This window comes from Ochlerotatus camptorhynchus, unplaced genomic scaffold, assembly GCF_037179485.1.
Source record: "Ochlerotatus camptorhynchus isolate MF236.1 unplaced genomic scaffold, CSIRO-AGI_Acam_v1.1 ptg000312l, whole genome shotgun sequence".
Classification (NCBI taxonomy): Eukaryota; Metazoa; Arthropoda; class Insecta; order Diptera; family Culicidae; genus Ochlerotatus; species Ochlerotatus camptorhynchus.
In genome coordinates this window covers 2,878,043-2,894,760 of record NW_027040800.1, presented here as the reverse complement: position 1 = coordinate 2,894,760, position 16,718 = coordinate 2,878,043, and the positions used below count along the sequence as shown (strand labels likewise).

The following is a 16,718-nucleotide window of genomic DNA, read 5'->3' as shown; positions in this document are numbered from 1 at the left end:
TCGATTCTCAGGAAGAACTTCTCTAGCATTTTCTGGAAGATTCCCAGTTGAGTTTCTTTAGAATCTAAGTCGAAATTCTCTATAATCTTAGTCTAGATGCTCTGGAATTCTAATCAAGATGCTTTAGTTTGAAATCTTAGTAAGCATTTTCCTGAATTCCAGTCTGAATTCTATGGGCTTTATAATTGAGATTCAATCAAGATTTCTCGTCTGCACATTGTAGACGAAATAAGCGTATCTGTCAAGGATAAGCAAATAAGGTAGTGGAATTAAATGGAAATTACTAATCTTTCTCTCTCTCTTTATATTAGTCATGATGCTCTGGAATCCTAATAAAGATGCTTTAATATGGAATCTTAGTCAGAATTTTATGGAATTTCAGTCAGGATTCTTTGGATTTCATAATTTAGTTTCAGTCTTTAGTTCTCTGTAGAACTAGGACTATATTCTTGGGAACCGTAGTCAAGATTCCTTGAAATCACAGTCAATGCTTGAAATACACAGTTGAGATTCTTTCATAACTTACTGTGAATTCCTTGGAATTACGGGTTGGATTGTAGCAGATTCTCTGCAACCTTAGTAAGGATTCTTTGGAGTTCCAATCCAGATTGAATAGAAGTAATACAGTCGGAATTATGTAAAAAATGTTCAGTCATGATTCCTTAGATTCTCAGGAAAAACTTCTCTAGCATTTTCTGGAAGATCTCCAGTTGAGATTCTTTAGAATCTAAGTCGGAATTCTCTATAATCTTAGATGCTCTGGAATCCTAATCAAGATGCTTTAGTCTGGAATATTAGTAAGAATTTTCCGGAATTCCAGTCAGAATTCTATGGGCTTCGTAATTGAGAAAGATTTTTCGGAATCCCAGTGAGTATTCTGTAGAATCTAAGACGGAATTTTTGGGAATCGTAGTCGAGATTTCTTGAAATCACAGTAAATACTATCTTCAATTACAGTTGGGATTTTTTGATAACTTGCTGTGAATTCTTTGGAATTCCGGTTTGGATTGTGGCAGTTCAGATTCGCTGCAAGCTTAGGCAGAATTCTCCGGAATTCCAGTCAAGATTGTATAGTCGGAATTATGTAAAAAATGTTCAGTCATGATTCCTTAGATTCTCAGGAAGAACTTCTCCAGCATTTTCTGTTGCAGTTGAGATTCTTCACAATCTAAGTCGGAATGCTCTATAATCTTAGTCTAGATGCTCTGGAATCCTAATCAAGATGCTTTAGTCTGGAATCTTAATCAGAATTTTCCGGAACTCCAGTCTGAATTCAATGGGCTTCGTAATTGAGTTTCAATCAAGATTTATCGGAATCCCAGTGAGGATTCTGTAGAATCTAAGACGGGATTCTTGGGAATCGTAGTTGAGATTTCTTGAAATCACAGTAAATACTATCTTCAATCACAGTTGGGATTTTTTGATAATTTACTGTGAATTCTCTGAAATTCCGGGTTGGATTGTAGCAGTTAACATTCTCTGCAACCTTAGTTAGAATTCTTTGGAGTTCCAATCAAGATTGAATAGAAGCAGTACAGTCGGAATTATGTGAAAAATGTTCAGTAGTGATTTCCTAGATTCTCCGGCAGAACTTCTTTAGCATTTTCTGGAAGATCCCCAGTTGAGATTCTTCAAAATCTAAGTCGGAATTCTCTATAAACTTAGTCTAGATGCTCTGGAATCCTAATCAAGATTGTATAGATGTAGAACAGTCGGAATTTTGTGAAAAAAAATTCAGTCAAGATTCCTTAGATTCTTAGGAAGAACTTCATTTAGCATTTTCAGGAAGATACCCAGTCGAGATTTTTTTGGAATCTCAGTCGGAATTCTAATTCTAATCAAGATGCTTTAGTCTGAAATTTAGTCAGAATTCTATGAGCTTCATAAGTGAGTTTCAATAGAGATTTCTCGGAATCCAAGTGGGGATTCTGTAGAATTTAAGAAGGGTTTTTTGAGAATCGTAGTCGAGATATCTTAAAATCAAAGTCAATAATCTTTTCAACCCCAGTTGGGATTTTTCGATAACTGTAAATTTTATGAAAATGCGGTTTGAATTGTGGCATTTAAGATTCTATGCAAGCTTAGGCAGAATTCTCCGGAATTTCAGTCAATATTGTATAGAAGTAGTACTGTAGGAATTATGTAAAAAAAAAGTTCAGTCATGATTCCTTAGAATCTCAGGAAGAACTTCATTTAGCATTTTCTGGAAGATCTCCTGTTGAAATTCTCCAGAATCTAAGTCGGAATTCTCTGTAATCTTAGTTTAGATGCTCTGGAATCCTAATGTAGATGCTTTAGTCTGGGATCTTAGTAAGAATTTTCCAGAATTCTAGTCAGAATTATATGGGCTTCATAATTGAGATTCAAGCAAGAATTCTCGGAATTCCAGTGGGAATTCTGTAGAATCTAAGGCGGGATTCTGAAGAATCTAAGACGGGATTCTTGGGAATCGTAGACGAGATTTCTTGAAATCACAGTAAATACTACCTTCAATCACATTTGGGATTCTTTGATAACTTACTGTGCTTTATCTGGAATGCCGGTTTGGATTATGGCATTTGAGAATCTTTGCAACTCTATGACTTGCAATTCTCCGGAATTCCAGTCAAGATTGACAGTCGGAATTTTGTGATAAAAATTTAGTCAAGATTCCTTAGATTCTCAGGAAGAACTTCATTAAGCATTTTCTGGAAGCCCAGTCGAGATTTTTTTTTGGAATCTCAGTCGGAATTCTAATTCTAATCAAGATGCTTTAGTCTGAAATTTAGTCAGAATTCTATGGGCTTCATAAGTGAGTTTCAATAGAGATTGCTCGGAATCCAAGTGGGGATTCTGTAGAATCTATGAAGGGTTTTTTTCGTAGTCGAGATATCTTAAAATCAAAGTCAATAGCCTCTTCAACCACAGTTGGGATTCTTTATAACTGTAAATTTAAGTGTAAATTTTCTGAAAATGCGGTTTGAATTGCGGCAGTTCAGATTATCTGCAAGCTTAGGCAGAATTCTCTGGAATTTTAGTCAATATTGTATAGAAGTAGTACTGTTGGAATTATGTAAAAAATGTTCAGTCAAGATTCCTTAGATTCTCAGGCAGAACTTCGTTAGCATTTTCTGGAAGATCCCCAGTTGAGATTCTTCAAAATCTAAGTCGGATTTCTCTATAAACTTAGTCTAGATGCTCTGGAATCCTAATCAAGATGCTTTAGGCTGGAATCTTAGTCAGAATTATCCGAAATTCCAGTCATGGGCTTCATAATTGAGTTTCAATAAAGATTTCTCGGAATCCAAATAGGAATTCTGTAGAATCTAAGAAGAGATTATTGGGAATCGTAGTCGAGATTTCTTGAAATCACAGTAAATACTATCTTCAATCACAGTTGGGATTCTTTGATAGTTACTGTGAATTCTCAGGAATTCCGGTTTGGATTGTGGCATTTGAGAATCTTTGCAACTTTAGTCAGAATTCTCCGGAGTTCCAGTCAAGATTGTATGGATGTAGAACAGTCGGAATTTTGTTTTTCTTAGGAAGAACTTCATTTAGCATTTTCAGGAAGATACCCAGTCGAGATTTTTTTGGAATCTCAGTCGGAATTCCAATTCTAATCAAGATGCTTTAGTCTGAAATTTAGTCAGAATTCTATGGACTTCACTCAGGGCTTCATAATTGAGTTTCAATCAAGAATTCTCAGAATCCAAGTGGCGATTCTGTAGAAACTAAGAAGGGATTCTTTAGAATCGTAGTCGAGATATCTTAAAATCAAAGTCAATAACCTCTTCAATCACAGTTGGGATTTTTCGATAACTTAGTGTGAATTTTCTGGAAATGCGGTTTGAATTGGGGCAGTTCAGATTCTATGCAAGCTAAGGCAGAATTCTCCGGAATTCCAGTCAATATTGTATAGAAGTAGCACTGTAGGAATTACGTAAAAAATGTTCAGTCATGATTCCGTAAATTCTCAGGAAGTACTTCATTTAGCATTTTCTGGAAGATCTCTTGTTGAGATTCTCCAGAATCTAAGTAGTAATTCTCTGTAATATTAGTTTAGATGTTCTGGAATCTTAATTAAGATGCTTTAGTCTGAATTTTCCGGAATTTCAGTCAGAATTCTCGGAATCCCAGTGGGGATTGTGTAGAATCTAAGACGGAATTTCGTGAAATCACAGTAAATACTATCTTCAATCACAGTTGGGATCCATTGATAACTTACTGTAACTTCTCTAGAATTCTGGTTTGGATTGTGGCAGTTGAGAATGTATGCAACTTTATTCAGAATTCTCCGGAGTTCCAGACAAGATTGCATAGAAGTAGTACGGTTGGAATTTTCTGAAAAAGTTTCAGTCAAGATTCCTTGAATTTTCAGGAAGAATTTCATTTAGGATTTTCTGGTACATCCCCAATCGGGATTCTTTGGAATCTCAGTCGGAATTATCTATAATCTTAGTCTTGCTGCTCTGGAGTCCATATCAAGATGCTTTAGTCAGGAATCTTAGTCAGGATTTTCTGGAATTCCAGTGAGGATTCTTTGGACTTCATAATTGAGTTTCAATCAAGATTTCTTGGAATCCCAGTGAGGATTCTGCAGAATCTAAGACGGGATTCTTGGGAATAGTAGTCGAGATTTCTTGACATCACTGTAAATACTATCTTCAATCACAGCTCGGATTCTTTGATAACTTGCTGTGAATTTTCGGGAATTTTGGATTGTGGCAGTTGAGAATCTTTGCAACTTTAGTCAGAATTCTCCGGAGTTCCACTCAAGATTGTATAATCAATTGTAGAACAGTCGGAATTTTGTGAAAAAAATTTCAGTCAAGATTCCGTAGACTCTCAGGAAGAACTTCATTTAGCATTTTCAGGGAGATTCCCAGTCAAGATTTTATTGGAATCTCAGTCGAAATTCAAATTCTAATCAAGATGCTTAAGTTTGAAATTCAGTCAGAATTCTATGGTCTTCATAATTGAGTTTCAATCAAGATTTCTCGGAATCCAAGTGGGGATTCTGTAGAATCTAAGAAGGGATTCTTGGGAATCATAGTCGAGATATCTTAAAATCAAAGTCAACAACCTCTTCAATCACAGCTGAGATTTTTCGCTAACATAGTGTGAATTTTCTGGAATTGCGGTTTGGATTATGACAGTTGAGAATCTTTGCAACTTTAGTCAGAATTCTCCGGAGTTCCAGTCAAGATTGTATAGAAGTAGTACAGTCGGAATTTTGTGAAAAAGTTTCAGTCAACATTCCTTAGATTCTCACGAAGTACTTCATTTAGCATTTTCTGGAAGGTACCCAGTCAAGATTTTTTTTTAATCTCAGTCGGAATTCTCGATAATCTTAGTCGTGATGCTCTGGGATCCTAATCAAGAAGCTTTAGTCTGAAACCTTAGTCAGAATTTTCCGGAACTCCAGTTAGAATTCTATGGGCTCCGTAATTGAGTTTCAATCAAGATTCCTCGGAATACAAGTGGGGATTCTGTGAAATCTAAGATGGGATTCTTGGGAATCGTTGACGAGATTTCTTGAAATCACAGTAAATACTATCTTCAATCACATTTGGGATTCTTTGATAACTCACTGTTAATTATTCTGGAATACCGGTTTGGATTGTGGCAGTTGAAAATCTTTGCAACTTTAATCAGAATTCTCCAGAGTTCCAGTCAAGATTGTATAGAAGTAGTACAGTCGGAATTTTGTGAAAAAGTTTCAGTCAAGATTTCTTAGATTCTCAGGAAGAACTTCATTTAGCATTTTCAGGACCCAGTCGAGATTTTTTTTCGGAATCTCAGTCGGAATTCTAATTCTAATCAAGATGCTTTAGTCTGAAATTCAGTCAGAATTCTATGGGTTTGATAACTGCGTTTCAATCAAGATTTCTCGGAATCCAAGTGGGGATTTTGTAGAATCTAAGAAGCGATTCTTGGGAATCGTAGCCGAGGTATCTTAAAATCAAAGTCAATAACCTCTTCAATCACAGTTGGGAATTTTTAGATAATTTAGTGTGAATTTTATGGAATAGCGGTTTGAATTGAGGCACTTCAGATTCTCTGCAAGCTTAGGCAGAATTCTCCGGAATTCCAGTCAAGACTGTATAGAAGTAGTACAGCTGGAATTATGGAAAAAATGTTCAGTCATGATTCCTTAGATTCTCACGAAGAACTTCTTTAGCATTTTCTGGAAGATCTCCAGTTGAGATTCTTAAGAATCTAAGTCGGAATTCTCTATAATCTTAGTCTAGATGCTCTGGAATCCTAATTAAGATTCTTTAGTCTGAAATTTTAGTCAGAATTCCTCGGAATTCCAGTCAGAATTATATGGATTTCATAATTGAGATTCAGTCAAGATTCCTTAAAATTCCAGCTAAGATTCCATAGAATCTAAATCGGGATTCTTAGGGATCATCGTGAAGATTTCTTGAAATCACAGTCAATACTCTCTCCAATCCCAGTTTCTTTGATAACTTAGTGTGAGATCTCTGGAATTCCGATTTGGGATCTATAGATGTATCCCAGTCAGGATTCTTTGAAAGATTGGGTAGTGTCTGGAAACCCTGTCAGGACGCATTGATATATCGGTAGGAATTATTTCGTTAAATTCCAGTTGAGATTCCTCGCGATCGTCTTTTGAATTTTCTTGAAGAATTTAAGTCATGACTGCGAGGAAGAACTAGACTTGAAGAGATTATGTGCAATGTCAGTCAAGATTCTCGTGAATCATAGTCCGGAAGCTTTGTAATTTAAGTCCAGTTTATTAAATTTCCCAGTTGAGGTTCTTTTCCATCCTAATTAGAATTCTCTGTAATTCCAAATAGGATTGTTTAGAAGTAACAGAAACGGGATTTCTGCATTGAGTTTCAATCATAATTCCTCGAAATTCCAGTAGGGATTCTATAGACGGGACTCTTTGACATACCAGGTGCACACTTATTTTTTTTGCCGAGCTTTGCATAACGTTTGTTTTCTGAGATTCAGCAAAACATGTTCCGATACTTAGCGACCAAATGTCACTTTTGCTGAGATCGCGGGAAAATATGTTGGTCAGGAGCTCGGTTGTGCATCTCTCGATAAAAATTGCCAAGATTCGGCAAATAAAATTAAGTGTGTGGGATTCTCCCCAAGCAACACACATGTTCTCTAACAGTTTATATAAGCTTTGTATGACTGGATTTGGTTGTAAAGAAGTTTACTCAACATAACTATATGAGTTGGTGTTACTTGGGTCAGGTACCTTATCAAAGATTCGTTGGGATCTAAGTAGGGTTCTCAGGAATCTTAGTAGCGATTCTTTGAAATCCCAGTCGTCAGTCTCTCTGTAATTGCAGTCATTTTCTGGAATCTAAGTGAACATCTGGATCTGGATTCTATAGAAGTATCGATGTCGGAGTTCTTTGAAAGTGTTGCATTTGAGATTTATCTGAATACAAGTTGGGATTGTCTGGAGCTATTCCAGTTGAGGCATTGTTGGATCATATTGAAGGATTCTCTGGAAATCCTGTTGGATTTTTTTAGGAGTTGGAATTATTTGGAAAAAAAATCAGCTAGGATTCTCTAAAATCTAAGCTAGGATTCACTGAAATCTCAGCTAGGACTCTCCGGAGTTTTTTTTAATTTAAATCATCTGGAAAAACCCAAGTTGAGATACTCTGAAAACTCAGTCGTGATTCTTCAAAATCTTAGCCTAGATTATCTGGAAACTTAGTCAAGATTCTTTGAAAGCGCAGTCAAGATGCTCTGCAATCCCAGACAACCAAAAGCTGTAGAACAATGTACAAACAGTACAAGAATGTCATACATAGCATCATGTTTAAGTTAAATCGTATAAAATGCAAATTTCAGACTCATATATGATGAATAATTTTTCCATCGTACTGTTTTACAAATTAAATCGGATTCCATCATATGAAAGTCTTGTTATTACAAATTAAATCGTAAGTTATTTTTAATCACCTCGTTTGAAAATAAACTAAAATATGCTCGTTTATCACTTTTGAACGTACGAGCATTTTTTTTTTTTGCATTCTATGCGATTTGTTTGTTTGTTATTTCAGTCAGAATTCTCGAGAACTCCAGGAAGAATCATGAAAGAGTTTCAGTAGATATTCTTTTACATTCTAGTTGGGATTATCTAGAATCTTAGATAGTTTGATCTGCTATCGAAGTCGACAAACTCTGGACCTATGCTAAAATTTTAAAGCCTTTATTTTGATGGGCTTCTGGAGAGCAAATTCAGAGATAATTTATAGAAATTGAATAGGTGTTCTACATGATACTTACAATTCCAATATAAATTGATTATTCATAACTTTCAATCAGCAAACTTCAGCCATCTCTTACTCGTGCACAGAAACTGATTCCCCGGCCAAAAATAGCAGGTCACACGATTCGAAATCGAACCGGACAGGTGAATGCTCAATTGAACTGTCAGCTCCACATCACATTTGAATCATCGCTCCAAGTGGAGAATACATTACAGGGTGGGATATCAATCACTATTGGTTCTTCGGGGCCCCAAAACGACAACAACCTAGCCCGACCGGCAACCGTCTTCGTTTCGGAACGGAAAAGCAAACCAACTTCGATTCCAATTCAAACATCGCGCGCATCGAAATATAAACATCAAATTAGATAAGACCAAAGGGCGAAATTTGACAGTTGAATTGTATAATGGATGGAGGAGTATCTACATATCAATTGCGCTACCGAGTTCGAGCAGGCCTCCACACCGCTTCGCTGGATGGCGAAATAGCAGTGAATAGCTGACTGGCGATGGTCACTCAAATTTTCCCTTATCAGGTGTCTCCGGTCGACTCCGAGGAAACCCGTCAAGGGGGGATTTGATGAATTGCCCTAAATGACCGTATTCATTTCCATTCATCATTTCTTTCTTCACAATCGCCCTATAGGCTATTTGACCGATCGCATAGCGCTAATGGAGAAGTAGTTCTACAAATTGGTGCAAGTGATTGAAATTGTGTGCCGCGCGCGGAGCTTTATGTAAATTTGCGACGCTAACGGCAAAACTTTTTTGCGACCCCGGAACGAGACCAAACATATTCCGAAACTATTGATTGACAAAGTTTTAATTGATTTCTCCCTTCCCGCGCAGTCACACGTGTCGATCCCACCTCGGTGAAGACGGAAAACATCAGCAGTGGCCTGTCCCACGACGACAGTGGTAACGCTCCGGGGACGACGATAACGGGCGACGGCAGCGGCCAGGATCAGGGCACCGGAGGCGGAGGTGGCGGCAAGAACGACAAGAAGAACAAACGCCAACGACGCCAGCGGACACACTTCACCTCGCAGCAGTTGCACGAACTGGAGCAGACCTTCAGCCGGAATCGCTACCCGGACATGTCGACCCGGGAGGAGATTGCCATGTGGACGAACCTGACCGAGGCACGAGTTAGGGTAAGTTTCCCCGGGCGCCCAAGAGAGTGACACTTTCATGGTTTATTAAATCCGTTCCGTTCCGCAATTCCAACGGGGTGAGCCCCTAAAACCAACGAACGCCACAACGGGAGGTCCGGGGCATGATAATCGCGTTTGTGTTATGCAACATATTGTTATTCATAGCCGTTCGGTAGACAGACACGACGAGAGGGGGAGAGAGAAAAATCCTTTTTCGGGGTTTGAAAATTCGTCCCCTGACGAGGCGGGAAATGTTGCACAAAAGGGGAAAAGCGATGACAAACGTTTATTCTATAATGGTTTTATTGCGAATTACAAACGGGGTTATACAACACACAAAGGATGATGGCATATTGTGAGGCTATTTACAACCGGGAAATGAGCAACGATATTGGGTTTTGGGGTAGATTGAAAGATTGTGGTATTTTTTTTTTCTAAGCGAGGGGTGGGATGGTTTTTTAGTTTCGTTAGAATTTATCTTCCTGAATGATTTTAAAAATATGTCAACTTGCACATGTACTGAATTTGTGTGGAACAAGAAACCCAGACATTTACTCTGGGATCGCTAATGATGAATTTCTGGTGGTACTTGACTAACAACTCCCTTCATATTTTCAAGAATCACTGAGTTTGGATGATTCCAGAAAGCTCCGACTCTTCTGATCTGAAATAAACTGTCTCCAACTCCGATACCGACTCCGACGCTTTGAGTCCGACTCCAATTCAACAACATACAATTAACGTAAGGTCACCATTTACCGCTCACTGTATACGTTGTATCATTATCTACCTACAATTACAACAAATATCAATACAGGTATACGTACCTTGATATAACGTATCTGCCACTTTTGACTTGCATCGTTGATTGCTAGTTAACAATCATTAAATCAAGCAAAGTAATAACACCACCAGAGATATGAGACAATCCTTCACCTATGGGCCATGCCAATTTGAATAATTGAATTGTTATTTGTGAGATATCGACGATGGGAGTCAAAAGTGACAGTTACGTTGTATTGAGGTATACTTGTAGTATAATTATAATTTATACCAGTAGTATAATTTTTTTCACCTTGGCTTGCTATCCGTCGATCTTGTTTTCCGTACTGAGTACCAATGCTACCGACGACAGGGAGGCACCTGCCACACTTGATCCCTACCTATCGACCCATCAACTCATGGATTGGGGACCAACAGCTTTACTTCCCTGATAAAAAAAAATATGCCTCAATCCTTTAAATTTGTCGATCCTCTTAAAGGAATCCATTTATGAAGAGCTTTGAGTGAGTTGGTTTATTTCCTTTAAATTCCGTTATAATTGCTTATCTTTTGACAGATGCGCGTATTTCGTCTACTACTTGCAGACTTCATGAGTGCCAAGTAACGGCGCCGGTGGTGTAGTGGTAAGCGTGATTACCTCTCACCCCAGCAGGCCTGGGTTCAATCCCAGTCGGCGCCGCCGGGATGTTCTGAGGCATAACATCTCTGATCACGCCTTCCTTCGGATGGGAAGTAAAGCCGTTGGTCCCCGGTTCATGAGTTGATGGGTCGATAGGTAGGGTCCAGGTGTGGGAGCTGCCTTCCTGGCACGTCGGTAGCACGGAAAACAAGATCGACGGAAAAAACGATCCAAAGGAAAAAAAAAAAATGAGTGCCAAGTGGTGTTGAGTACTTGGCACTAATGAAGTCTGCAAGTAGTAGACGAAATACGCGCATCTGTCAAAAGATAAGCAATTATAACGGAATTTAAAGGAAATAAACCAACTCACTCAAAGCTCTTCATTATGCCTCAGATAATCCTGACGGCGACGACTGGAATCGAACCTAGTCCCTTTGAAGTGAGAGGCAGTCGTGCTTACCACTACTCCACCGGCCCCGCTTAAGTAGTATCATTCATCATAATTTGCTACAATGTGCAAGTTAAAAGAAAATTGATAAACAAAATTATACAGTGAGTGGTGGATGGCGATCTTACGGTTCTTCAAAAAATTCAGGAAAAAGTATGAAATTTCTTAAAAATTTCAAGCATATTTAAGCAATCTTTAACAACATCGGTCGTCCTTTCTAACAAAATCGGTTAAAAAAAATTGCAATGAACATGAACAATTCTAAATTCAAAATTCGTCACAGTTTCGAGTAAAATACTAAAGCTTAGAATAAAAGGAGAAATTTCATACAAATTTGATAACATTTATACAGTCAACTTTTCATACCTCGATATTTAAAGGATCATTGAGATATGTAGAGATTGAGATATAGAACAAGATTAGCTTACTAGACCATTTGAATGGATCAAGATAACCATCGACATATAGAAAAAAATGATCACAACCAAAAAATGTTTGTAACATAGGAGAAATGGATGTAATATCGGCCTAAATGCCCCTAATTTGGGCCCATACATAAACTCAGCAGTTTTCAATAGCGACCAAAAATATCCATTAGTAGCGTCCCAATGACGCGTTCTTCTAGATAAAATTGATAAATAGCAGATTCTTAGCGATGGACCCAATCTTAGATCCATAGGCCAACATTAGAGCCATTTCCCCTACATAAATTCTAAATCCACATTAAATTTCCTATGCAAATGGTGATCTAAGCAAGCGTTATGACGTCACTAAAAGGATGAAAGCCGAGTGAAAAACGAAGTGCACCAATACATTCGGCCCTACAATTTCACATCTTGTACAGACCAGGTTGAGTGACAGTTTCTTGAAGCGTGATCAAAGCAAAGGCTCGGTTAAATGCGGCTATGCCGGAACTAAGCTGGCTACCCAACAAACATTGAGCGCTGAATAAGAGCTTATTCAGGCAAAAATATGCTTCTTCAGCTAATTAATAGCTTATTCAGCTTTTAATCAGCTCAAATTGTTTGTTGGGTATGCCGGAACTAACCTGGTCTCTATACAAGGTGGTGAAATCTAAATAGCCCTCACGTATGTGGTGGTAGAGGGAAACAAGTAAACATTGCGGGTGACGATGGTGACGACGTCATATCACTCGAGAGCAACTTTTCGAAATATGAAGTAAATCAAATTTGATAATGACAGTTATTTTCCATTTGAGAATTGTTTCGTATTCTACATTTTTATTTCGGATATATGGTTGTGTCCATAAATATAAGGAATGTTTCTTCTTCTTCTTCTTTGTGAAAGTTTAATGCATGTTAAGATTAATGTGAATCGGAAATATTGTCCACAGAAAATATTGTCCAAGGTTCATTTTAGAAACAACAATGTTTTTTTTTTCGGAATAATTAAATTACTAGATATCAGTAAGGTACAAGAATAGGTAGCAAAATATGTGTTTGCCACATAAGACCAGATTGAACTTTAAAATCTGTCAATTTAATTTCCTGTGAGTCGCAATCAGCTATTTTATCAATTTTCACCCACTCACTCATAGATATCAGTAAGGTACAAGAATAGGTAGCAAAATATGTGTTTGCCACATAAGACCAGATTGAACTTTAAAATCTGTCAATTTAATTTCCTGTGAGTCGCAATCAGCTATTTTATCAATTTTCACCCACTCACTCACGCTGATTTTGACTCTTAAAAAGCAAAATTTACAGGTTTTATGTGTCAAATACAAACTTTGCAACCTCTGCTTGTAACCTACTTAGTGTTGAGAAAATATCAGTGTTGGGAAAAATCAAATCGCACCAATGCACAATATTACGCTTGATTTTCGTAGACTAAGATTGGTCGATCTTGGATCGATGTTTCATCACGATTTCCGATTTTTCGGATCGATTCTTTTTCCATGAAAAGATCGAATAAATCGAAATCTTCTTTCGGTCTTTCCGACATTAAAAAAAAAGTGTTAAATATTGTATTTGTATTTACATCGAAAAAACGATTTACTCTCACCCGAGACTGCGTGGTAAATTTAACGAACATAACCTCATCAGCATCGCTCCCTACAATGGCGTCACTATTTGTGTTTCCGATATTCATGAATACAGCAACATTTGAAGATTTTCGCTGCCTCCCTCCTGTGCTCATTGCTCCTTACCGTCACGATAACATTGAATTGAATATTACAAAGGAAAGAATTTCTTGGGGTACCAACGTAAACAAGCGTATAGTCCATTCTATATGCATGAGATTTGATGATCCGAAAGTATGGATATCAATAACAATCCAAAATTTTTGGCTAGAGCAAAAATGAGGACAGCAAACTAAGCACTTGGAAATGGGGTTACGCAAGTGTGCGAGTTATAAACGTCAGAAAGCTAAATAAAAATCAAAACCATAAGATCGATCTACCGAAGAGCGATTCTTCGGTACCGATTTAATCAGTGGATCGATTCTATAGCCAAATATAAGATCGATCCGTCAAGATCGATCTTTCTCTAAAGATCGCCCAATCCTATCGTACACAAGCAACTGCGAACTTGTAGATGAACTTTTGTTCAGGAGGTTACCTCCTGCGCAGCTGCATTTTTCAGAAAATGGTAAATGTGTGCGATTTTACTAAGATGAAAGTGGAAATTAAGTGAATTTACTTAGGAAAGGTTGTATCATGCTGGTGGTAATAGAGAATTGGTTGTATAGGACGCCAATATTCAATAAATTTTCATTTTGGCCTTTTTTAAGCAAACATATTGATACTCACAATTTTCGACGGAAAACGCACCGGAACTTGATTTACTCAACAAGCACCATGCTATAAAATGGTGCTAGATGGTCTTCAAAGTGATAACAATATGACAAATCTTCTTTATTTTGAGTAATTGAGTAATTTACTTCTGTTTACCATCATATTTACGATGCAGCATTGATGGAGCCGTGAAATGAAATGAATATATCTTATGAAAATTCACCTGAAAAAGTCAAAGATGCACATCAGTCTGATCGTAAAAACTTTTTCTTCTTCAATTCGAATGTTATATTGGAAGGATTTCACGCAGGCTTGATGAAAATTATGATTTAATGCTAATTTTCACGAATTTTATATGCAGTCTGTCAACATTATCATCATCATGCAGTGGCGACATCTGCATTGAGCTTTTGCGGCAATCTTCCAATTGACGTCCACATTGATTCCGGCAACACTGTCAGCCAGATTGATGCGATGCCTGGCTCGGATTTGACAGTAAATTGGCTTGAAATCGCTACCCGATTGTCCAGTCCTGTCCCAGTAACAGACCCCAAGTAACATTCCCAAAGCTAATTTGATTTATTTAGGTTTTATAGTTGATTTCGATAATAATTGAAAATATAACATGCACTTAAGGCGGTTTCGATTAAGTAATATTGGTTTTTTGTATGTTGCGGTTTTATAATATCCTAGAGAATCCCTTGGAGAACACAAATAAATCTTCGTTTTACTTAAGAATAGTCTTGCTTATAACAACTCTTATGATGTACTTGAGGATGTTGTCTGACGATATGATTTATAATGGCAATAAATCTACTTCATAAGTACTGTATAAAACTCCTTGAAGTATACATTGATTTACGCAAGTTTAATGGATCTTATTCAAGAGCACGACAGAACAACACATTTTCTATAGAAATGGAGGCAAACAAATGGAAGAAAAAATTAAATCAAGTGGATCTTTCAAAAGAAAAGTCTGTAAAATCATATGCTAGTATTTACGGTGAGGACTTCATTACAAGTAACGTACATAATCTTAATCATTTGGTAGATGATTTGAAACGATTCGATGTTCTTTCCAAATTCAGTGAATATCCCTTTGAAAGTAAGTTGTATCAAATAAAAAATATGATTCGAAGTGGGCATAAACCATTGGCACAAGTTGCCAAACGTATCTGTGAGTAACATCAAGTTTCCGATTATTTGATAATGCGACAAAACATAACGACACGCTGGCGTTTTCTGGTTTTCCGTTGAAGTAAATAACTGACTTTTTTGAAACACCTATTCAGTCTAGAAATTTGAGCATCTTCTATTCCAACTGTGAAACAACAAATAGAACTGAATATGATCCTTCATCAATTAAGTGGCAATACCGTTGAGAGACACAGGAACAGTATTCACTTCATACTTTATGTTAGTCAGACATTTGCAGGTATTAATGTAAAATAAAACACCACATCATTCACATTTTTGTGCCACATTTTATTTGTTGGATCTTTAATTACACATCATTAATTTTCTTCTTCCTCAACATGTTCACCTTCAATAGTAGAGTTATGATTCGCTTGGTTTTCATCGTTTTGTTTGCTTGATTTATACTTTAAGTTCTTTGGTCGGTTCTTATGCTTTGAGTTTTGACATTTAGAAATTGTTCTTTGTTTGCTGTTCTTCAAAACCGTTTTAAAAAAATTTCGCAGTCTACTTCCGAAACGTCTCTATCTGCACGCAGAATCAGATTTAAAAACAGCTTATGAACTTTCTTGAAAAATTTCAACGGTACTTTTCCTCCAGCATCATTGGACATCGATGGTTCTCCATCACGTCGCTCAGCATTGCTATCAGCTAGTCTAGCTGCTCCTGTCCATGAGCACTGCGTTAGAAACTGTCGCGTGAAAAAGTAATCGATCAATTTGTAGCAGCAGTCCATTCCATGAGCTTTTCCATTATTGCCACAAATAAAGGTCATTCCGGTTAAAAATTGCTGCATTCGTTTCTCATCACCCAACATTGTCTCCAATGCATTCAGTTCGTCCAAACAGGAAACAGGGGAAACGACGTTTTCAGTGGCATCCCAACAAACAATTTAAGCTGCAGATTAGCTTATACAGCCTTAATTTGCCTTATGCAGCTAATTTTTGCCTGTATAAGCTAAGCTGCAGCTAAAATTGTTTGTTGGGATGTTCCGTTAACCCAACTGCCTTATGTGGTTGATCGTCATTGGTCAGCAATTCCATCACATAATCCATAGTGGTCTGCAATCGAGCCATACTCTGCAATTGCTTGGCTTGGTTCTCCAAAATACGTTTTTGGTTATCAAGGACTGCCTTCAGAGGGGCAGCATCCATGCTAGCTGTTTCGCTGTCCAGTGCCATGTAAATGATTTGTGACGAATCGTTAACTTGTCCCTCAGAAATAGTGCATTCAGACTCAACATACACTAATTGCGGGTCGCTTGCCTGTGTTGTAAAACAGAAAAATGTTCAAAACTTTGAAATATTGTGCAGCACCATACTAACCATTGTTTCCAAGACGATACTATCGTTTTGAACTGTAGCTGGTATATTCTCAGGTGCTGGTGATGAAGGATGAATCCAGGCATTGAAATTTGGTGGCACAAATGCATGGGAAGTTTTGGTCACATTCCTGACTTTCTTCGTACGTGGCGGCAACGCTCGCAGGTCTTCCACTTCGGTGTCTGATTT

General features: G+C 37.5%; 1 protein-coding gene and 1 pseudogene across 1 annotated transcript in view; one reads left to right on the top strand and one right to left on the bottom strand.

Annotated features, from left to right (window-relative positions):
- Ptx1 (pituitary homeobox homolog Ptx1) overlaps window positions 1–16,718 on the top strand; it is a 170,647-nt gene that overhangs the window by 72,248 nt on the left and 81,681 nt on the right. The window contains exon 3 of the mRNA XM_065229263.1: window positions 9,101–9,405. Within this exon, the coding sequence (XP_065085335.1) occupies window positions 9,101–9,405 (305 nt within the window). The remainder of the gene's footprint in view (window positions 1–9,100; window positions 9,406–16,718) is intronic.
- On the bottom strand, window positions 15,528–16,388 carry LOC135707445 (uncharacterized; annotated as a pseudogene).